At 33.5% G+C, this 24,770-nt stretch overlaps 1 protein-coding gene across 1 annotated transcript in view; it reads right to left on the bottom strand.

Annotated features, from left to right (window-relative positions):
* The window catches only part of LOC145664547 (putative inorganic phosphate cotransporter), a 64,468-nt gene that overhangs the window by 24,726 nt on the left and 14,972 nt on the right, over window positions 1-24,770 (bottom strand). The window contains exons 2-6 of the mRNA XM_081731310.1: window positions 20,390-20,592; window positions 16,742-16,978; window positions 15,007-15,094; window positions 6,121-6,347; window positions 4,207-4,356 (exon numbers count right to left, since the gene is read on the bottom strand). Coding sequence (XP_081587436.1) covers window positions 4,207-4,356; window positions 6,121-6,347; window positions 15,007-15,094; window positions 16,742-16,978; window positions 20,390-20,592 — 905 coding nt within the window. The remainder of the gene's footprint in view (window positions 1-4,206; window positions 4,357-6,120; window positions 6,348-15,006; window positions 15,095-16,741; window positions 16,979-20,389; window positions 20,593-24,770) is intronic.

A 24,770-nucleotide genomic window follows, 5' to 3' on the forward strand; every position in this document is an offset into this window, starting at 1 on the left:
TTTTACTAACCGAGATCCAGGAATGCTTCACCTCAAAACCAAAGGGTAGTACTATAGACCGAAAGTTATCTTAAAACTATTGAACATGATGATTTCTTTTTTGATTTTTTATTTTATTTTTTATTTGTTTTTTTTTATGATTGATCCGTACTAGATCCTTTCGTGGAATTCATTGAAGTACATATATCTAAATGCATCAATATTTATGACACACTGTACATAAGTATAAAATTTGAATAGATGCAATAACCTCTGTTAAAAGTCAAAAGCTCAAAATCCCATCCATTAAATCTATTTTTAAAAGGAAGTTAACATTCAATAATTCGTAGCTTAGCTAGCACTTGTTTTGATATTAATATTTTTCGGAATTTTCACTAACTTTTTTTTTACTTCCTCTACTAGTTGCATAATGTGTTATTAGATCTTATTAATTGAATTAAAAACGAAAAATCAATTTTATATTATCTGCTAAGGTTAAGCATGGTTTTCAATTATGATTAACGGCAGTGAATGATTATAAAGTAATTGGTGGGATGAGAGTGTGAGTGGAAACGATAAGAATATACTCACTTCAAAAGGAAGGTTTTCTTTTTATAAAAGTCATTTGATTGTGCGTTAAGTTAGGATTACGTATTCATTGAATAGTTCTATTTAAGTATAATTTCAAAACAACGATAATATTATTTTTCAATATCGTTATTAATATTGTCGGAGGAACAAAAGAAAAATTGTAAGCGTAAATAGTTACCTTTTGAATTCAGTAATGAATAGACATGGGATTTTTATGAAAATGCATATTTTGTTTGCTTATGTATCTTTATTAAAGTTTATAGGGGTTTCTATCAACAATAATACAGCTCGAATTTGAAGTTTTATAGTGCATATAAATGTATATTTCAAAGGTTAATGCATATTTTAGTGCTTCAAAACATATTCTATAAATTTTATTTCGGACATATGCTTGTAGGATACAATAAATCCAGGTTTGGGTACAAGACCTCGCCGCCCAAAACCTCGAGTCCCAAAATCTTGCCATACCCAAAATCTCGCGGTCCTGATCTCTGGACATAGAATCTCGCCTGGTCTAAACTACGCGGGACGTAATCTTGCCTGGGAAAAAATGTCGTCAGTATAAAAATCTTGTCACGACGATTTCTTCGATGCAGAATGCTCTATATATTGCTATATGTATATATTTTGTAATAACACATAATTGCATTAAAATAATGACAATAAAATATTATAACGCATGCTTTGAAAATCTGTATATATAAAAATGAAAATTACTATGTTTGTGACATCATACCTCTTGTGCCACCCGACCGATCTCGATCAAATTTTCAACATAGATGAGGTTCGGACCTGGGATGTCTTTTGTAATTTCACTTTGACGGCATAATGAAGTGGAGGGAGAGATATATAAAAATAAATAAAATTTAATAACTCTTGAACCAAGAGACCAATCTCGATCGAAAATGCCAGACAGATCAGGTTACCACCTGGGATGGTTTTTATCATTTCACTTTGACGGGAAGGCGGAGAGAAAGGCGGAAACATATAGAAATACACAAAAATTAAATTGGCTGCGTTTGTGACTTAATAAATCTTGAACCAGCTGACCTGTCTCGATCAAATTTTCAATATAGATGGAGTTTGAGCCTGGGATGGTTTATTTCACTTTGATGGTGACCTTAGGAAATTCTAACAAAATCGAATAATATTTATGAAAGTATGAAATAATATATGAGTTTTTACGTCTCTCGATTATGTCCTGTAGGTTAAAGGAGACATAGATGATCAGGATGAAGGAAATGATGGAATGAAGAAAGTAGGAAAAAACGGGAATACCCCAAGAAAGCCCATACACACGATTTTTTTAATATTATTATTATTATTATTATTATTATTATTATTATTATTATTATTATTATTATTTGTAATACGGAATTGCATATTAAGAAACTCATTGGGTAAATTTTAAGGAAAGGTTTCATTCTGCAAATTTTTGGCCACGCGAGGTTTTGGACGGCGAGGTTTTGACCAGGCAAGATTTTGGCTCACGGGGTTTTGGTCACGCGAGATTTTGGGCGGCGAGGTTTCGACCTGGCGAGGATTTGGCCACGCGAGATTTTGTCCTTATCCCATAAATCCAGTTTTGGTTTGTATTTTCAATGCATTTAAATGTCTGCAGCAGAATGACTTCTTGCGTGGGAGAATGGAAGAATGCCCAATTTATGGAGGACCAAATTATTAGCGACCGATTAGCAGAACAAAGATACTTACAATTGCCAAAACGTTAAGACAAATCTGATGATAAAAATTCATTGTATTATCGTGTCAACCCATCAATTCAGAAACAAGAAATGAGAGAAATGCTGCTCAGTGAAAGCTTAGCTCTAGTTGATGAAGTTCAGCACCAGTTCCATTCAGTTCCTTGTAAGTTGTGCGGAAAAGAAATTGATGGCTGTTATTGTCAGAAACTCCGACTACAAAACAACTGAAGCAATGGAAAAATACCTTCAGGAGTCAGATTTTAGCTTACCAGAAAATATAGATACTACACTTGCGTCTGTCTATAAATATTCCAGTAACACCTGTTGATGTTGGGAGGCCATTTTCTGGTTAGAAATGTCACAAACTGGCAATTTAAAAAAAATTAGAGAAACGTCTCGTGATACACTGTAAGACTAATTACGGGAAGGAGTAAATCCATAAATCCAAATGTTCTTTTCTGTAAAATGAAAAAGTTATATATATACTGTAAATACTATAAAAATAAATTCTGAAGAGAAGTCTCTAAAAGGTAATGTACACTTTCGATGTTATATTTCACCTACAAAGCCTTGTTCACAACTACTGCATGTTTGAAAATGCTGTTTTACTGCGTTGTTAGTGCATATTTTAACATACTTAACAGCATAGTTGCATGCATATTTCATGAAATTTAAGTGCATAAAAATCCGATGTCTAGTAATGAAATACTGGAATTTGCATAGCACAGAGAACGAAATAGGTATGAAAAATTTATAAGCTTATGTAACGGAAACATTAGACTTCCTTCAGTTATGAAGTTTCTTACATATATATAAAATACTGTAGTAAGTTTTCAAAACGTGGTCCGGGGTTAACCATGATATTTTAGCATTTTTGGGGGAAATGATAGGGAAAAAAATATGTATTTTTCTTTGTTGAGACTCCGCGCTTCACTCTTTTGCGTATCGTAAACAAAAGATTTTAATACTATTTTTAGAATATCTTTAGGAATTTTAATTATTGTTATTGTTTATTAAAAATGAAGAACATTTTCCCCAAATCTACAATTAAAAATAACAGTAAATATACTCTTCCGCGTTTTGCAAAAATGCTAGCTTAAATTGTTTTTAACGACCAATTCATTCAATCACTATGCTCTGAAACTATTACGTCGAGCATCATATCCTCCTTAAACTTTAGTGTGTAAATAAGAATTTTTTCTTAAAAATGTAGTTCCTAAGGGAAAGGAGTTAAATATTTTCTTGTTCTTCATAGAAAGCATTAGTTGCAATTTGCCATAAGCGTTTTCCCTAAAGAGTAAATTGTGAGTAATATTGGATTTTATAAAGGATTTCTTCCCCTGTAAAATGGATAAATTAAACGGTTTCTCAGTATTCCTTTTAACTGGTGGCACGAAATTTGGTATGTTTTTCGGAGAAGACGAACATACAATTCACTTGCACGAATTTCATATACCTGATGTAGAGATGAAGGGGAGACTTTTACTGAACCGCTGGATGTACAATTATGAAATTGTGTATGGGAGCTTTTTGACACATGTGATGTAAATATTCTAGTCACTTGCTCCCATTTTGAAAATTTAACCTTGGAGAAAGGAAAAGGAAAAATTTTACATTTGTTACGTGTTTGTTTTGAGTTTTGAATTTCATATACGATAACTTTTTGCTTCAGAGATTGCAAGTTCGTTATTCATTGCACGAAGCAAGATCAATGGAAGAAAAGGTCACAAAATATTGACGACCACAGTAAAAGTAGATCCTTTTGCCATGAGTTTTGAATATTGTATTTCAAGTTCACACTTTTAACACAGACATAAATTTTACTTCTACTTAATAAAATTAAATATAATACGCCATTATTCGGAAAGAAAAAAAAAACTAGTGGTACAACTACTTGCTCAATATTCATTTGATAATATATATGAAACATTACCTTATCAATTTTAAAATGCATAATGTCATTCATGTACTTCGGGAGGTCGTTGAGGAGTGTATAGAATCCCCAGTCGTGTCCTATGTGTACCACCACCAAGCCCCAAACTGGGATTGAAGTCAAAATTGCTTTCCATGGAGTTGAGAGATTCTGTAAAATAATAATATTAATTAATAAATATAAAAGAAAAGTTTGTGATACGTGGTAGTTACTAATAAATATACTTACAACAGTTATTGTTCGAAATTAATTCATTCTGTAACAGCAAAGTGTTTGGCTATGCTATGCGATCTTTAAGGAATACGCCAATGTTTGAAGTGAGGGAAATATCGTACTCCTGCTGTTTGAAACTTGCGATTTAAGTTCTCTTCTGTCCGTTTTGCAGTCGGAAAATAAATAAATACTTAAAAAAAAAAAGAGTAGATAGGTAGCAATTTTTTAAAAGCAATTTTGAATACGATGTGGAATAGTTGCAAGGTTAGTAGATGTATCTGTCCAGTTGAATGCTTCCATCAAAAAATACAAAACAGCTTCAATCCTCTACTTTCACCCTTTCATATCAGCAAATTACCCTTATTCATAAGTTCTTATATCCTTCTCTATTGTATATCTTCACTAAAATAATAAGAGTGGTTGCAGATGCTAACAAATGACGTGTATTTGAAGAGCAGTTTATCTCACAAGGGTGGCTTCGTATGTTCGTTGAGCTCACTCGTGACTAAATGGAACGCGCTTTCAGTGCGAGAGATCCGGGTTTCTTGTAACTCGTATTTCATGTTAAAGCTGTATGCCTACGTCTCACATAGCCTCGCTGCGGAAAGGGACGCTAAACTCCAAAACAACGAATCATATTTTTGTTGATAAGACAACTGATTTTGTTAATTTGAGATCCTGATATTAGTAATCATAAATATTTTCTGTTAAATTTTATGTTTGATTATTTCAACCTCCTAAAGATGAAGTTTGACAGTATTTGTGTTTCTTTACTTTTATGTATTCCGTTACGTATAAACAGTAAATGATTACTGTCGCGAAGCAAAATATTATTTCCTGTTGGATTCTGAAAAGTCAACTCGGAATTTAAAGTGTGTTAGAATAATAGATTTTCGTTACTACAAGTAGTAGTAGTACAAGTAGTAGTAGACGTTTGGAATGTCTCGGGGGGAAAATGAAGATAACAGAAAACTGCTCGTAAAGGATAAGTATTATAATGAGAAATTCATGTATAAATGATGTGTTGTAGTAGCCTATAATTAAGTACTCTTTAAGAAACCCACATTACAGCTACTACATAAACATCATCCTACATTACAATCATAAACTGTAGATTGGGTTGAAATTGTAAAGAAATAATGTAACCTGAGTAGCGATAAAGCTAGAGTGAAAACAAACAGCTGAGCATTGAGGATTGAGGAATTTGATTTCTGGGCTTTCAGCAGCTATGGCCATGTGAGCCCGTCATGTATGAGAGATGGCGTTCATCGGTGGATTGGCAAGAAAGAAAAGAATGAGGAAGGAAAGAAGCAACCTAGGACTTACCATCCCGGTGTTTTCGTGATGTGAAAGAGGAAAATCTCACTCAGTATGGTTGGCTTGAAAAAACTGTTACTCTCTTTCGACCTAGTGTTCCCACCGGAAATCGAACCCAGAACCGCCGGTACTAAAGGTGAGAGCGTTAGCGACTGCACTACCCGAAGCCACAACTGAGTATTGAGTAAAGAAGTCTGAAGAAAAAAAAATAATAATATATTACTAATATAACATATGCCAACATTTTCAAGTCCGACTTACACCTTGTGCTTTCCTCGATAATGGAAAGTCAACTTTTGTTGCTGTTTCTGCAATATCTAACAAGTAGAATGTAATATAGTTTCATTAAAATAGTAATAATAATAATTCAATCAATATCGTTACCTTCTTGTTGTCTCCCAGAAGACCAATACTGCTTTCAATATATTCTTTTTCTCCCTGAGTAATATATGGGTGAACTGCTGGACTGTCATAGCATAAGAATAACCACGCAATAAACCAAACGACACCTATGCCACCAAATACATAGAAAACAGTCGTCCAACCTCCAGTTGTATATTCCACTAGGACTCCACTGAGAGCTGTTCCCACAACAGTGCCCACCTGAGATCCTAACAAATTAAAGAAAGTGCAGCATGAAAGTACAATTAATAATACATCTTTTCTAATATCATATTCTAACTTTAGTTTTATAAATAATTTTCGAATGAAGATTTCGTTTAATTCTGATTCCTGAAAATTCTAGCACTTCCAAGCATTTTGCTTTTCCCTTGGGGCTTGTTTCATATGAATAAAGGAAATAAAATTATTAAGATAACATGATATGATTAAAAGTAGTTCTAGGAGTGAAAACGCAATTCGTCAATTACTGCTGATTACACGTCAAATGGTAGGTAGTGCGATAGGTTTTGATTTATATATATATATAGGCTGAGATTGCTAGCCAATTCATACTGATATTTTTGTTATGTTAATACTGGATGTGACCTTTTAATGGCAGTCTTCCATGCCGTGCTTAACCAAACTTTTATCTTTTTGTTTGTTTGTTTGTTTATTTTGAAAAGAATAAACACATTTTCAAAAACAAGCCTTTCTACTTGAGGCGTCTTATATTGATTGAGACTAACCTCACTGTATCCGTGAAAAAGAACGTAGTGTGTTGAAATGTTCGGTCTCGGTACGTACTTCCTGTCTGCCTGGATGCACTGTCACCAACGTTGTGGGAATTTTTGATTCCTTGGTCGAACCATATTTTCGAAGTAGTGCGGCACCCACTCGTAGACAGTTGTATGTAAAGCGTTTGAATCAGAAAAGGACTATCCCCACAGAGACTGTTTCATATATTTTGTCAAAAAATGTGTAATCTGAAATGTGGATGTTCCAACACTGTGAATCCAGTTCCTAAAGTGTTCTTGTCGTCTGTGTGGTCTTGCGTTATCGTGTAACAGAAGTATGTGTTCAGCCCATTTCCCTGGTCATCGTTGCTGAATTACTCGACGCAGTCGGCGAAGGAGTTCACAGTGTCACTGTTTACTCTGCCACGCGGTGGAAGCCAGTCGTCGAACAAAATTCCATCCGCATCCCAAAACACAGAAGACAGTACTTTCTACATGACTGTGATGGTTGTGCTTTCTTGGGCCACGGACTTCCCGATGCTTTCATTGCATCGACTGATTTTTATGATGTTTCGTAACTGAGGAAGGACTCATCCTGCATCATCAAACGAGCAAAATACTGTTCTGGATATGCATCATGTGTGGCCAATAGATCTTTGCAACATTCCACACGCACATGTTTGTGTTCGCCAGTCAGTTTATACGGCATTGAATGCGCGCACACGTTATTCATTTTCAGATCCTGTACGATAATGTGATGCATTGTTACCCTCCCTAAACTGTCGCATTCTGTAAATCATCCACAGTCACATGCTTATCACTTATTATGGCGTCATTCACTTTCTGAATCATTGCTGGGATTCGTGATTCACGGGGCCTTCCGGGGCTAGTTCCTTTGTCCACACTCGCTGTCTCAACTGCGAAACTGCGACCACACCTGCTCGAAAGCGTTGATGAATTAACTTTGCACATACACCTTCCTTTCATAGGAAACACGTGTCCATCTTTCGCCGTAATTGTCGCTTTTCATGATGTTTATTAACTACACTCAAACACTACCTCACTTGTCCGCGAGCACACAACACTGCGTCACATAAATGCTGCGTACCACGTGGCACTATCTGTGAGTAGAAATGTGAAATAAGGCCGGCATGTAATCCAAAGTCATTTCTGTGAGGCACAGTTTTCATTTCAGCCTTAGGATCACAAATATCCTCGTACACGATACAGTCTCAATCAATATGGAACAACTTTGATATTTCATTTTTGGCTCCAAATAAAATTCTTGAGTACACAGTATTGTATTGTGTTTCTTTTAAATATTTCGGAGATCCTGAGGCCGAGTGGTCTGTTTTAGCATATCTAAGATGTTTTTTTTTTTTTTTTTTTTTTTTTAATTTACAGTATACCTTTAAATTTATTTTCGCCATTATTATATAATCCTTCAGGCAACTGCACTTTATCTCATAGACCCGATTTTTCAGTGGGATCGGTGTAATCTCTCTTAAATGAAGTAATATTCTTTTTCCAAGGATTTATAGGGTTTTAATGCTGTGCGTAAACCGTACAGAATGAAAATCACACTCAATGCAATTGTCAATCTGGACAATATAGATAGTCCAACCCTTCTTATTTTTTATGTGAGGTGTCGGTATTAGGTGTATTGGTATGTAGATTCTTTTTTAACTTGATTGAGTTAATTTAATAAAGAGAAAACAGGATATCCATTCATGATACGTAACTTCAATAATCAATCGATCTTTTGAATGAAGATAATTAAAGCGTTACAGCACGAAAAAAATTTTTTCCATATATTCGTTTTCACCACTGATGATGAATGGGCGGATCTATAGTGTACATATTGTACACTTACAGTAAACTTCTGATGGATTCTGGTAACAATTTATTATGTCTTCATATATTACGATATAAATAGTTTACCTTCATTTTCATGTTTCACGGTGAAGTTCATGTTATAGGGGATACATCTATAACCCCAACACGGTATAGATATCCAGAGACGCCAGCAGGATATTTTTCCAGTGGATGGGGGAGGTAAAATACATTGCAAGGGGGACAAAATACTAACACATAAACACAGTCGCAAATACACCCAGGTTTTGATGCACGCGTTCATATACGAACATAATACATCAAATAAAACAACAAATATTTACTTACATGTCCTTATTAAATACAGTAAATGAAGTATAATACTGTAGTATTTAATATAAATATGTTACGTACTATAACATGTTTCCAAGAACTAAACATCCTTCCAAAATTCAGGTTGCAATTGCTCCCCGCTGCGGACGGGCATAATTAAGAAATCCAACTCCGAATTTTCTTTGTGCAGAAACAGTACGTCATCAGCATATCTGATATATTGCCGCACAGCACTAACTTCTGTTTTTTGCGTATCTTACTTTCAAAACTGTGAAGAGCTAACTAAGCCAAAAACGGGGATAGGAATTGCCCATGGCTAACCCCTCCACTTGAAGTATATTGTCTTCGAAAGGAAAAATATTGTATGTTAAGCAGCATTCGAGTAACTTCTGTATTTCGTTAACCTTATTGGCATTAACCTCTTCATGTGCAAAGTGGAAGGTCCGATTCCAATAAGATAGAATCAGGGTCTATAAGATAGAATGCAGTTGCCTGAAGGGCTATATAGATGAGGAAAATGAATTTAAAGGTGCAGATCAAGAAACATCTTAAGAAGCTAAACAGACACTAGGTTTCAGGTTTTTCGAAATATCTAAAGGAACAAAAGACGTATTATAGGATCAAGAATTTTATTAGAAGCCAAAAATAAAATTGAATTACTTGTTTTTGAAAATTTGTTTATCCTTCCTTAAAAATACCCAAAACTTAACATAGATAAGAGTTGGTAAGCAAGGAATGGGACACGGTAATTAAAAAATTGTCACAACAACACATTAATATGAGTTGGCTGGGAACCTCCCTTGTCTGAACCTAAAACGAAAAACTTGAGCTCGCCAATTCACAGCGTGTCGCACGACCTACCATTTGACGTGCAACCAGCAGCAATTGACAAGGTATATTTCAGTGTTGTACCCTGGTGAACCCATTTCTTTATGTATATTTCCCTGATGTTTTTATTACTTCTATTTTTATCTTCCGTGAACAAGGGTTCAGGGGAGAGCTAAAAGCTTGAAAGTGTAAAAAAGTTTCAGGAATCAGAGTTTAAAATAAGAGAAATCATTGTTAAAATTCCTGAGCATATTGTTTTAAGTTTATAATATTAATGTAACACTTTCTTATGAAAATGAGCTGCGACCAAGAGTTAGGAAATTTACATCATTTGTAGTCTCAAGTTCAGTATTTAAAAAAAAAATGGAAAAAGTTAAAAAAACAATCAAATACAAATACCTTTAATAAAGCGAACGAAGTTCAACCATGGCTATTCTAACCCGTAACCTTTCCCATTAACATAATATCAGATTGTCTAAAAAGTATTGAGTTATTGGAGATCAAAATTGAAAACAAATTTGTTGTGATTTCAAAATAACATTGTGAAACCACGTATGAATCATTTTGTTCAATGACCTGCCATATTTCTGGCAATATCATAATCTCATCGGGATACAATTTCTGTGGTTCCTGATCAAGAAATAGTGACACGTGGTTTTCTAGGCCTTTCTTAAAATTAACTTAACACCAATCAGAGAGTTTTGAAAAAACTGAAACAAATAATAATCTGATGGCGCCAAGTCCGAACTATAAGATGAATGCATTAAAACCTTCCAGCCAAGTTCTCTCAATCACTGACAGGTCGTTAAAGATGTATGCGGTCTGGCATTGTCAGGGTGGTATACGGCTCCCTTTCTGTTGACCAGTTCCGGCAATTTCTTTTGAATTCCTAGGTGTACTTGCGCTAATTGTCAACAGTGCAAGTCCGATCTTATCATTCTGCCCGGCGGCAACAGTTCGTGACGTATGATGCCCTTCCAATCCAAACGCACAGCATGATGTTCCTGGGCATCAGTGTGGGCTTTGCTACGTAATGTGGTGCTTCTTCTCGCTTCGACTACGATCTTTTTCACACATTGTTGTCGTAGGTTATCCATTTTTCATCAGTCATGATCAACCTCTTCAGAATTGACTTAAGTTCAGTAGAGACTCGCAGACAGAAATTCGATCAAGTACATGTTTTTGAATCAGATCGTGTGGCAAACAAACATCGATATTCTTGTTACTAGCTTTCTCCAAATGGTTTAACACTGTTCGGTGATGTATGTTTACATCATTGGTGGTCATAACTGCTTACATGGCGGTGTTGATCGATTTTTGCTGTGATTGGTCGTCCACTGCGAGGAGATCTTGGACATCGAAATTTCCAGAAAAAAGTGACTTAACTATCTTTTACCTGCTGCTTTTGATAACGTATCTTGCTTATAAACAACAAATATTTCTTCACAGCCCTGCCCAGCATTTGCACCTTTTATTGAAATAAAATTGCAAAATGTGGCGTAGTTTGATGATCTTTACAGCGCAATACAGTACATCCGATTATAAGAATTCCAACACTTTTTGGTCATCTGCTAGCTTCAGCTGTGAAATGACGTTAGACCTGATCCGCTGCGACTCACCCTGAGATTTAATACACTAACCTTATTTCGTGTGCAAAAGGCTCAATACTTTTTAGACTACTTTATAATAAAAAAAGAAAACCAAAGCAGTAATAATAATAGTGAAATAGTGATAAAAGCGCATAAGCATATTAAGTATGAATATATATATATAACTAAATGCAAGGTATCAAGAAAAATATTAAAAGTAACGTGAAAGTGCGATGCACTTGAAACAAAAGAGATACAAAAAGTTCATTATATAGTTAAAATAAAAGAATGAAAAAGGGAAATATATACGCTGTGTAGTATCATAATAAAAATGGTTGAAAAGTTCATCCGAAATAGCTGGTCTTGGAGGATTATTCGTTTAAATGTGCAACATTATAGATCTAAGTAACTTATTCGATGTTGACATGTATAACATGTATATTGATAGAAAAATTAACATCTTATGACACGAAATGAAGCAAGTTGTCATGGAGCAATCTTATTTAGAAAATAGGTACTGTAGTATGTTTAGAAACTAAAATAGAATTAACGTTAACATTTCAATAAAAATCTCACAAGAAATCGTGATTGGACACACTATTCCCCCTATTTATATTTTAAAAAATATAATTCTTTAAACAATTAACAAATTACATCTATATCTTGTGTTTTGTTTGTTATAGTTATCTTTCTAGGCATATATGGTAATTACAATAAAAGTACTGTTATGATATGCAAACTAGTTTGTACCAACTTTCGAACTTCTCTATTTGAACATAGCACTAAAATATAGATTCGTCTTATGAGGTGTTTTGAGAAGAACAGTTCGTAACAATTCCTAAGAAAAATTTTCTCCGTGGAGAAGAGAAACTGAAACTTGATTTCTGTCACGAAATAAAGAAAAAATAATCACTTTACGATTAGAGTAAGTAATATCTGCGAATGGTCATTTACTTCTTTGATTGATTTGTATGACCATTTTGTACGGAATAACATTGGATATTATAATTATTTTAAGAGGAAACTGTTTCCTTGAAATATTCAGAGGATAGTGGATACCACTTCTAAACTCACGAAGCCGAGAAGTTACAATATTGGTTGAAATCCTAAGGGAAAGTTGTAATTACAGAAAATACCTCCCTCACTGGTATTTCAATAATAGAGCGTCCGCTCAATAACCAATGATCAGGGTTTAACATCTTGGTATTCTAAGGATCGACTTTTCTTTGTCCTGTTATTTTAAAAATGTAGAAACCAAATGACGTCTCTATTTGCACTGCTTTGGAATGAAAACAAGTGTTAGGCTTTCGTTAAATACAAACGCAGCCGTAAAATCGGTCAAGTTATTGACTCAAATTCTAACAGTTAAAAGTGACAGCGTAGTTTCTTATACTAATATATGCTACATAGTTTACAAAAGAATAATAGTATACGTAAGTTTACTTCACTATTAGAAATTCAATGATATTAGGGCATTTTTGTAACATTGGGAGAAGAAATTAGTTCTCTATTACCGTTAACGATTCTTCTCTCGTAGGAATAAAAATTCTCATTAAATTTTATCCTAGTGGCACTTTTATATTTCACATAAATGTATTTTCCTTGTGTCTCTTTCAATGACAAGTAACAGTGTATAACAGTAAGATTGCATTATTATTTTCGATACAGTATGGAATAGTAAGATATACATGAAAGTAAGTACCTGATCATTTTCTACTATTTAATTCACAATGTACAATACTTTAAAACTTGTAAAGCCTAAATTTATCAATTGAAGTTACAATATGTCTGGAACGGTTCATTTGTGTTGTTATTCAAATATCTTCAAATTTGTTTCTCTTAATCTCGATCTGTATTTCTGACTGGGGATGAATATATGTCATCAGAATTGTCATGCAAGTAGAACACTTCAAAATATATATGTCACTATGCAATATAGTATTACACAACGGATTGAATGATAAACTTATTTTCTCAAAACAAAATTGCCCTCGCTCCCATGACCTTTTGGCAATGACACTACTTCTTGATATCTTCGAGCACATCCGAGCAATAACATTTTTTTTAGTTCATTGTGTCATTAAACTAATTTTATAATGAGTATATAGAACTGTAAAACTGTTGAATGTCACAAGATTTAAACGCTTTACAACCAAAACCGAATATTTACGTTAGATAGAGTAGGAGTAAAGTGAGTTTCCCATTAAGAGTTTGAATGTAGTATGAGGAACTGAACATAACAACTAAATCATAACAAAAAATTAATTTGTATATTCCCAGACAGCACATCTGAGGCAATGGTCTCCTGAAAAAATAAAATTAACATTTCTTTACAAGAAACCTGTGTTTCATCCTATTAATAATATTACCACCCTTCTCTGGATCTTCAGATGCTGTCTTCTTTGCCAAAAAAAAAAAAAAAAATGTCTGAATTCAACATTGATCCGGAAAAGACCAGAGTAACGCCCGTTTAAAAGTATTTGCAATTACCGAAAATGTTATAAAGGATACCATTAGATTATATGTGAGAAAAATTTTTCGCATTTAAACTAAGAAACACAACTTGATAGGGATTCCAGGGAGCAATGTAGCTCAATGGTAAAGCGCTCACCTCTGGGTGCGAGAGGTCCCTGGTTCCATTTACGGCCACGGGACCGTCTGTGGGTTTTCTCTTGATTCTTCCGTTTCCTCCCATATTATCAGTCCACCAATTCTTTCATATGTAATTGTTAATTAGCAGTCTGTTTTAACCCAAACGACATAAACGTGGGACGTAAAACTAGAAATCTTATTTGATTTGAAAATGATCCCGGTGAAATCACCGAAATCAAGTAGCGTTAGGTTTGCTCAGTAATTGGATGGGTGACCAGATGGTATCGGCCATGTGGTATTTCTCCAGCGTCATGAGAAGAATTGAAGAACTGATAGAACGAAAGAAGTAGCTCTACGCTAGAAAACTAGTAACAAACTGTGACAATGGAATATTCGATGTGATGATCACACATCCCTCAACTTAAAAATTGCTATCTGATTGGCTTAGGTCCTTCAGGTCTTTGAGACATAGAGAAAGTCAACATTTTATCATTTATCTTTCAATACAGTATGTTTTGTAATTCAATCCACATGCTGTTCATTTTAGCTTTGAAACTGTACATTTAACCTAAAAAAATAACATCTAAACAAAAACAAATATTTATTGTTAATAATATGTTACAGTTTCGGTAAAATATCATTCCCTTCATCAAACACATTATTTTTTTGATGTTCCATATATTCATAGTGGCTAAAAAGCTAGGATAAAACGTTTGTCCTTCAAATCACTCCGTAACGTCAGTTTATAATCCATTAAGAACGTCAAGGAAGCAATTAAGATTTTGAAACACATTCAGACACTAACATTTGTATTTCTACAAGAACATAATAACAACACAAAATGTAATTAATTTTGTAGTTTTCTATTTTCTTAGTATATTGTCTGAAATATTACAATGAAGCGGATATTGCTACCCTAATTCTGTTTTATTGTAAGTTTCAGGTTAACATTAATTTATTTTATTTTGGTTTTATTTTACCTGAAAATACCAGAGTTCCTAGTTTGCTTCTTTCATATGGTGGTGTCCATTTAGCTAGCATGGCATTCATGGCTGGATACGTCACACCCTTTAAGATAAAACATTAAGATCTTAAAACCAATATATAATATATGTAGTATAATACCACACACTTTTAGATTTATGCTATTAGCCGCTGTACTAAACTGATATGATAACTGAAAACAAGTAAAATCCTGATAACTTAGCTGCACCCTGAAAGCCTTGGAAATTCTTTCGGAGTCTTTCCCTCTTTAAGACACTATAAAAGTTTCTTTTTCTTCCTTTATTTATTTATTATTTAAACAACCTATATTGTCTAACGTTTATAAGTTCCTTAAATAAAAGATGGTCCAAGCAAATTACTTTGTAATAGTGTTACAATTTCGCAGTGTATCATTACCTTTAGCAGATTGTAATCCTAGTATTTACTAGAAGTCAGGCTTTACTTTTATTTAAGGCTAAGCAGTTCCAAAGCTATAACTAACGGTATCCAGTTATAAATTCCTTATAAACAAATGAAAAAGGAATTAAATGACTAAAAATCTTATTCACTACAAGCTGAAGTTCTTAAGTATATCCTAAACTTTCAAGAAAAAACTTTCCATGCTTCTCTATCTATGTATTCATGAAATGAGGACATGGTTCTATAATCGTAATGTAATAATATTGTATCATTTAGGTAACCGACAGTAAGTGAAAATATTTAATTCAATGTAACGTTTTTATTCCAAGATATATATATATATATATTTAAATATTAGAACTGAAAGTTCATATTATCTTGGCATAAACATAAATATGTACAAACGTGTAAATAAAAACACAAAATTGAATCAACTGGCACACATGACTTTATAAAGTTGAAGAGAGAAGATGGAGATCGTATGTTTCCTCAGGTTTTACTTAAACATACTAGTCAAAATAACACGTTACCTCCTCTATATCTTAAAAGTATATTTCGTATAATCTATGGTTAGTATGTCAGTTTTCAGTGACGGCACTAAAATAAAATCCCGTTATAACACAAGGATTGTAATAGATTAGAAATATTTTATTTGAATTATTATTTCCAATGTTCCAGCAAGTAAGAAAAACTAAGGAAAGCCTAAGAAACTAAAGAAACTAAAAAGTGTCCTAAAACTAAGGAAAATCTAATAAAATAAAAACTCTATTCTTTATTCTTTGAGGATACTCTTTAGGGAAGAGGAAAAATTAAGGGAAATCTTTGAGGAAACACTGTCCTGGTAGTTGCTGTTTCCTAATATATATACGTACTCGTTGAAAAAAAATCTGGAGAAACGTTAACTACGGTTTTAGGACACTTCTTCCTTTACTTCAAACATTGATTATTTCATAACCAAAGTCTCGAAACTATTTTAAGAAAAAATATGAATTAATTATATTTAATTGTTATTTTTTTTTTCTAAAATATCATTTTTATTGTTCTGTATAACTTTAGATGGTAAATGAGAACATCTGTCCTTTTGGAATTATATATGGTTTTAGTGTAATATATTTAATATATTTAACACTTTCAGCCCCATGTGTATCTTTTTGATACACAGTGAGGGTTTACTGATGGACCACGTGTATCAAATAGATACACATTGGCTGACAATGTTCATAGCAAACTGTAGTCTGGTCCCGGGGTGAAATTTACTCAAACAGGGTTGGGGCTGAAAGTGTTAATGTGTTTGATGCCTAAAAGACTTACCTCTCCTAATCCTTCCAATATTCTAACTGCAATAAGCCATTCTGCTCCTCCTAATCGTGCTGCAATGGGTGTTAACAAGGTAAATACTGCTGTTATTAATATTCCGACGCCCATCAGGTACTTGCCTCCAAATTTTTCAGCTAAAATGCCTCCTGGAAGCTGTGTGACTACGTAGCCCCAGAAAAAGGAACTTAGGATTATTCCTTGAGTTTCTTCACTCCAGGAAAATTCGCCAGTCTACACGAAAATTACAAAATTGTAATGCATAACAGAGAAATATTAAGTTAGTAAAACATCTTCATGTCAGATTATATTTTTCGTGTTCTTAATCTTAACGTATTGAAATGATATCATCTACTTCTTACTTTTTCTTTTTCTATTCTTGTCTCGATTCAAAGTGAATAACAAAAAAAAATGGTGATAACTTTTCCTTCCATTGGAGAACGTTAAAGTCATTGATTTCGTTCTTCTTCAAATAACTTGAGAGACCGTCGTTACGATTTTCAGAACGTAAAATTTCTTTCTGGTTTCCCTTTCAGTATTTCGCCCATTCCTGTCCTCAATCTTTTCCTTAAAATAAAATGCACGAACACCTTCCTGCCTTGATTGGTTCCAAAAAGCGTCCGCGCTTTGCAAACCACCAATATTCAGTCTATTTGCAGTGGGTTTAAATAGAATTGTTCATCACAAAAATTTATTACAGTAAACAAACTTAAAAACAAAAAATATTTATTTTTGTAAAGTAAATATGTATTTTTAAGCATGTAAAATTTGTGAAGAAACAAAACAAAAAAAATTCTTACATATTATATTATCGTATTAAAAAGAAAACTATGGGAAATGTTATTAGGACTGACGTGAATGATATGAGCCTCGTTAATAGCAGTAAATTTATCGAAAGTTGTAACTAAGTATATTAGCTATGAATACGAGTATTTTATGTATTGTAATTCTATCAGCATCTTTATCAGCCCTGTAACTTGAAGTTTCACAAAGTTACTTGAAAGATTGCAAATAGCAGCTCTACCGGAATTAACGAAATGTTTCCTACAAAATATACGTTGTACCCATTGTTCGACGTATAATTGTTCCCATTTGAGTCACTTAATGAATTTCTCGTTAGAATGTACCACCTAATAAATTTTCCATAGTACAACTGATAAAAATGACGAAATTAATGGTTAAAAATATAATTTTAAACATATCAAGAATTACCATTCTATTTCAACTCTAGCAATATTTAAAAAAATATTAAACGTCAGCAACACTAAAAAAATATTTAGAACCCAATAATGTTATCACATATCATTATATTTAAATTGGACATCTACCAACTCTTTCTTTCTTTTTTTAACTTGTTTAGTGTTATCATGCACATAATATATAACAAAAAGTGGGCCATTAGTCTTCTTGTTGATTTTTGAAGGAATTAAACACTATTGATCACAATATTTTACTCGAAAACTTGTATGCGAACTTGCTAATGTGTCGAATAGAAGTTATTTAAACACAAAACAATGATGGAATCACATTTAAAAACACAATGCATACATCACCCACTTCGAACGAAATGTGCATCACAGAATATGTTGGTAAAGAGCACACTGATTTTATTTTAAATGTTCCAGTACACTGGACAGGAGGGCGAGCTAATCCTAGTACCCATAAAGAAAGAAAAATTATTCGCTTATTTTATACATATCTCCTCTGTAGCTACTAGTTTAAAGTCTTCGGACAACACGACGAGTGTATGTTGTATATGTATCAAGTCTGTATCTGCAATTCCAGCACGACACATAGAACGCTTATTAATTAATTATGCGTACAATTAAATGACTTCAAGTTTCAAGCACAGTCTCATACAAGAACAGCAAGAGCCCAGGTAGTCATTTTAGCATGTATTGCACTCGCCATACATGATTCATACCTACCATTTGCCTCTGTTCTTCATTCAGGAGAGTATGACTAGTGCTTGTATATTCGTGAAGTCAAGCTTGACTTTGACCTTAACTAGACACTTCGCGGAACCTCATTTTCCAGCAAAATAACGCAGGTTCTCATACCGTCAAAGAAACCCAGAGTGTTGTACCCAGTATAAGTATTCTATTTTGTCCCGCTAAGTGAGTCTCCGGACCAAAGCCCTGTCGAGTACTATGAGACACACAGGATGGAGTCTAACTGTCAACCGAGTTCCAGCAATGACTGTTGCCCAGCTGCTTCAAAATCCACAGCCAACATGAGTCAGACGGGCATTCAGCATCTTTACGACCTGCAATATACTTTAAAAAGTGCTTGTGGGGTCGCTTGGGATGGTTACATCTATCATTAATATTGCAGGGATCCATACGCCCACACATACTATAAGCCACATATTTTTACTATAAGCTTACTATAAACACGTGTTTCCACAATTTGTAAATTTTTTTTTTTTTTTTGTCCCCGAGATCAGTTTTTCCGCAGAATAATAAAAAAAGAAAAGAAAAAGAAAGAAAGAAAAATGATTCGCTTATTTTATACATATTATTTCCTTTGTACGTAGTTTCGTTACAATCCTGCATGTACACTCATGTTCAAAATTATTGTCGCATGTCTATAAATATGTTGTTCTAGGAATATAATTTGATAACGAATTCGCCCGGTATTTCTTACAATGTTAGTACAGAAGTATGTGTATCATCTGCAAAGACATGTGTGTGGCAAATTTCTTGTCAAAAGAGCAGTAAATAAGAACAATAAAACGAAAATAAAACTTTCTTGTCCATTTAGCAACATTTTGTTTTAATCATTATAATTTTCGTATTTATAATTCTTTTCCTATGAAATTTACCACAAATATACATTTCCCGATTATACACATAGTATCAGTATTAAAAGTACCCTGCAAAATCATTATCAAATTATATTTCCACAAAAAGACAGTTATAGATATGCGACAATAATTTTGGACTTGAGTGTACTTTAGACATTTCTAAACTTTCTTCCTTACTAATTCTGACATTTCGTGGTCATAAGTTTGAAGGGGCCATTTGGTCAAGGAAAACGCGTCTCTACTATATTTATGTGCAATTTAGTTCGCTTCGCTCTACTTTTTCCTGCGCTCTTGGTGAAGGGCGCCGATTTCTCTGTAACTTTGGGGGGCTTATTCATAAATAGATATATTTAATAACACATATAACAATAAAAATGCATATTAAACAATCATATTCATAAAAATACATGGGGGGCCGGGCCCCGGCTCTCCAGGATCGAGCCCTTGCTCTTGGTGTCAATTTTCAACTTTTTAATTGGTGACTTCTGGCTCTAAGAGACGTCTTTTTATAGAAATAAAAGAAAAGTAATTATTTACTTCATATCTAGTGTCTACCTGTCTAATTTGATTGCAATCAGCTTGAATCACTAAGATGATGTTCCTTGTTAGTTAGTTGTTAGTAGGAAATAATGTTGTAATTATAATCCACATTTTCAGTCTATTATATAAAATTTCAATGGCCAACTTGAAATATTTTTGAAACTGTTTTTAGTGCATAATTTCACACTTTTAGTACATCCGATCTGTTATATTAGGCGCTAAATGTTTGAACAGTCAACATTAAACAAATCTACAAACAAAATATGTTTCGAATACGATAATAAACACAATTTTCTTACCTTTTCAACATTGCTGGTAGCGCTGTGAACTTCGACGCTACTCTCTACTCCGCATGGAGAAATACCGATTTCTGCCGTAGCATTCTTTGGAGCGGATCGTGCCATGGCTACAATCGCTACGGATAAACATACCCGCATCGTGTAGGCATTGGCAATGGCCAGAAAGCCCATAATGGCCAAAATATATCTTTGGTAGCAGCATCCTAATAAGGAAAGAAAAGTTATAAGTAACCAGAAAAAATCATTTTCATGGCTATTCTTTTGCGATTCGAGACGAAGTTCTCAGATCATTCATTGTTTTCCAGGTTATATTTCTCGAATAGAAAGTACACAAGAAGAGAAATATAGGATAAGAAGTATTAGGCGTTTTTGTAAAATATCAGTACCGTTAGACGGGGTTACTTTGCACAAGATTTAACAGGGTGTCTACTAAAATTTCAAAATGAAATTTCGTGACTTTTTGGTGACCTTTTCTTTACCAAACCATAACATTTCGGAACATTCTCAAGAGGGACTTTGGATGCGAATTGGGCCGAATTTTCATACATGCGATAGAAGCGTGCTTTGCTAGCGATTTGGTAGCGTCTAAAGTCGACCATAGACATCTTTGGTGGTGTCTTTTGATGTTTTATGGAACAAGATTTTCCAGTCTGTACTTATGTGTACAGATAAAAAAAATCGTGACCCAAAAGCTAAATTTCGTAACTTTTTCTTGATTTTCATGACCGTTTTCTGATTTCGTGACTTTTTGGTGACATTTGTGACTTTCGTGAGCAATAGACACCCTGTTTAAGGAATTTTAAAGAAAATCTCTTGTAACTTACAAACGTAATGATTTAGAACATTGTATTTCAAACATATAATAACTAGATATATAAGGAAAACATTAGTGCAAGTTCATTAGTAAACATTCAATATGCCCATAGTTATTGAAATATAAAGTTTGGTGCAAAGTAACCCCATAGGTGGAATTACTTTGCACAACATACAAAAAAAAAAAAAAAAAAAAAAAGTATGTTCAACATACGAACATAACGTTTCTCTGCAATGTTTTCCCTTCAGTATTTATACATTTTACTTTCTACACAAAACTGCACATAGTCTGCAAATATTGATATTAGAATTATGGTACTGGTATCAGTAACTTAGCATGAATTATCAATATTTGAAAAGAAAATTATGTATTTTCTGGTACTGGCACAGGAACCATATTCTAATAGTTTAGCATATGCTCCACAAAAATGCCAACTCAAGAGCAGAAAAAAATCTATGTGAACTGATTTGCCTTGGTTATTCCTTATGTCCAAAAATATCATCCCAACCGTAATCAGTGGAAGATTTGCGGGCTTTGGGACTTTCAGGCTGAAGCCCACCCAAATTGCATGATTTCTTTTTTTAAAAAATCTAATGTTAGTCATTCCTATGCGTATAAGCTTCAAGTCCCCTGTCCCAAAAGCCTAGTGATTTAAAAAAAAAAAATAATAAATAAATAAATAAATAAAAAAATAAAAAAGAAGAAGCCTTTGTGAGTGAAGCCCCTCTCAAATAATTTTTCTGGATCCGCCACTGTTCATAATTTATTTTCCAACAAGAAATTCATTTTGGCATATACCTAAATAGGAAATTTACCTAAATTTAGAATGTAGGAGGTTCCAGTAGTAATAATTTCCTATCTAAGGGATATTTTGGACCGATACAAAGTAACCCCGAGTAGAGATTGAAACCCCTTCTCCAATAAGTACGCCAGAAATTTTTACTTGGGCGGGTGTTCAAAATAAAAGGAGGGGTGTGCTCTCAGAATAGTGATATATTTTTTAAACAAACTCAAACAAACAAGAAAACAGTATACTTTCTTACGCAACTATTGCAATACTACTACTACTGATAATAATAATAATAATAATAATAATAATAATAATAATAATAATAATAATAATAATAATAATAATAATAATAATATCAACTCTTTGCAGTGGTAGGTCCAATAAAGTAAGTTCACACATTTGAGCATTTATTATTATTATTATTAAACTAACTAATACAGTGAAACCTCTCAAAACGGACATCGGTGGAACCGATTATCTGTCCGTAAATGAGAGGTGACCTAAAAGGAAGGGTTCTCTCTCATAACACCACACCACACATATTTATGGCATGGAACATGTTAGCTATTCATGACATAAGTATTGCATGATCCGAATAACTCCAGTATATCCACAAACCATCATTTGTCATATTTTACCGAAATACGTCATGACTTCTCTGACAACCTGATACTTTAAATGTTGTTAATACGCAAAAGTCATTGATCTCAGCACTTATTCACTTACTCTCTTATGATTATCACAACCTTTAGGGTATCGGTACCTCCCGTAGATATAGAAAGGTGAAATGTAGTATCCAGGCTTGGTGTAGCATGCAAGTAGACAAATAAAAAGCAACAGGATGATGTTTCCCTTCGCCAAGTCCCCTTCAATAGAGTGTGTTGTTTATTCAACAAAAACACGTGAAATCCAATCAGAAAATTCATAAAATATAAAATATGTAGCCAAGTCTCGACTTTGCATTATTATTATTATTATTATTATTATTATTATTATTATTATTATTATTATTATTATTATTATTATTATTATTATTATTATTAATAATAATAATAAGGAATAACAGAATTACAATATCAATTACGTAAACAATATCTTCCAAGAAATAATAAACGCCACACCGGGATTCGAACCCGGGTGACTGTAATGGCAGTTCTCTGCTCTCACACTTTGCCATCAATTCCTCAGACAAATATAAGAAAATAAACTCGTAGTTATGTTAGATAATCATAGCACACACTATTTCTACACATGTTGATATAATTCAGAGAATGTGAAAATAAATTCTATCGTCTTTTTTTGCTTTGGAAAGTAGAAGGTAAATAAGAATTGTATGGATGGGCACGAGCGAGTTCGAGCGAGTTTTCACTCAAACTCGACTTGACTCAAAACAGACATCTTTGAGCTCGACTCGAGAACTCAACTCGAAAAATTTTCCTCCATCTTGACTCGAGTATTTGACCCGAGTTTCGATTCGAGTCGAGTCAAAACGAAGAAAATCGAGCCAAATGGTGTGTGTAGTTTCAAGTACTTTCTTCAAGTATCCTACATAAACAATATAATTATTATCAATGATGCTACTACTACTACCACTACTACTTCTACTTAATATTATTATTACTTTTACTATGGATCCGTATAGTAAAACTGCAAGATTATTTTAATGAAAAAATGTTATGAAAATTTAAAAAATCCTTGGGCAAGGTTTGAACTCACGCCAAAAAGTATTTTCATTACTAGAACGCTGTCCTAGAACATTCGGCCACGAGAGCCGACAACAGTTTGCCTTAATTTTAACTATATGTAGGTCATGACTCGTGATGTCCTATCTGTATCGGCCAATTAGATCAGAGGATATCTGAAATTCTTGGAATCTCCCACACACCAAGGTCTACGGGGTCGTTAGTTACACCTCTGGCCCCGTTCCATACACGACAAATTCATTGAGGGGGCAATATTGACAAATCTGACAATAATATACGAATATATATTATTTCTAGAGTCCCTAATAGTAGACATATTTTTTACTGAAATGGGCCCAGGACTCATTATTGTTTTAATTACCTTTAGTGTGCTGTTCTGTTTATGTAATGTAGTGAACCTGTTTGATGCTTCACTTATAATTTCATTTTCGTATCGTATATGGAGTAAGATAATTTTGTCTTAAAATGGGAACCCCTTGAACGGCGGGGAGATTCCCTGGGGGTGGGGGGCAGTGGTTCCCCTGCCCCCACAAGTTACGGCCCGTCGTCGTGACAATCATTTTTTCTTAATTGGAAGGTATTGTTTATGTAATTGATTTTGTAATTCTGTTATTTCTTTATTATTATTATTATTATTATTATTATTATTATTATTATTATTATTATTATTATTATTATTATTATTATTATTATTATTATTATTATTATTATTGCAAAGTCGAGACTTGGCTACATATTTTATATTTTATGAATTTTCTGATTGGATTTCAAGTCTTTTTGTTGACAACACACTCCACTTTAGGGGGTTTGGAGGAGAGAAATTTTATCCTGTTGCTTTTCATTGGTTTTCTTGCACGCTACACCAAGCCTGAATACTACATTTCACCTTTCTATATCCACGGGAAGTACCCTAAAGGTTGTGATGATCATAAGAGAATAAGTGAATAAGTAATAAGATCAATGAACTTTGCGTATTAACAACATTTCAAATATCAGGTTGTCAGAAAAGTCATGACGTATTTCGGTAAAATATGACAAATGATGGTTTGTGGATATACTAGGGTTATTCGGATC

Source organism: Thermobia domestica, chromosome 11, assembly GCF_964235325.1.
Source record: "Thermobia domestica chromosome 11, izTheDome1.hap1.1, whole genome shotgun sequence".
NCBI lineage: Eukaryota > Metazoa > Arthropoda > Insecta > Zygentoma > Lepismatidae > Thermobia > Thermobia domestica.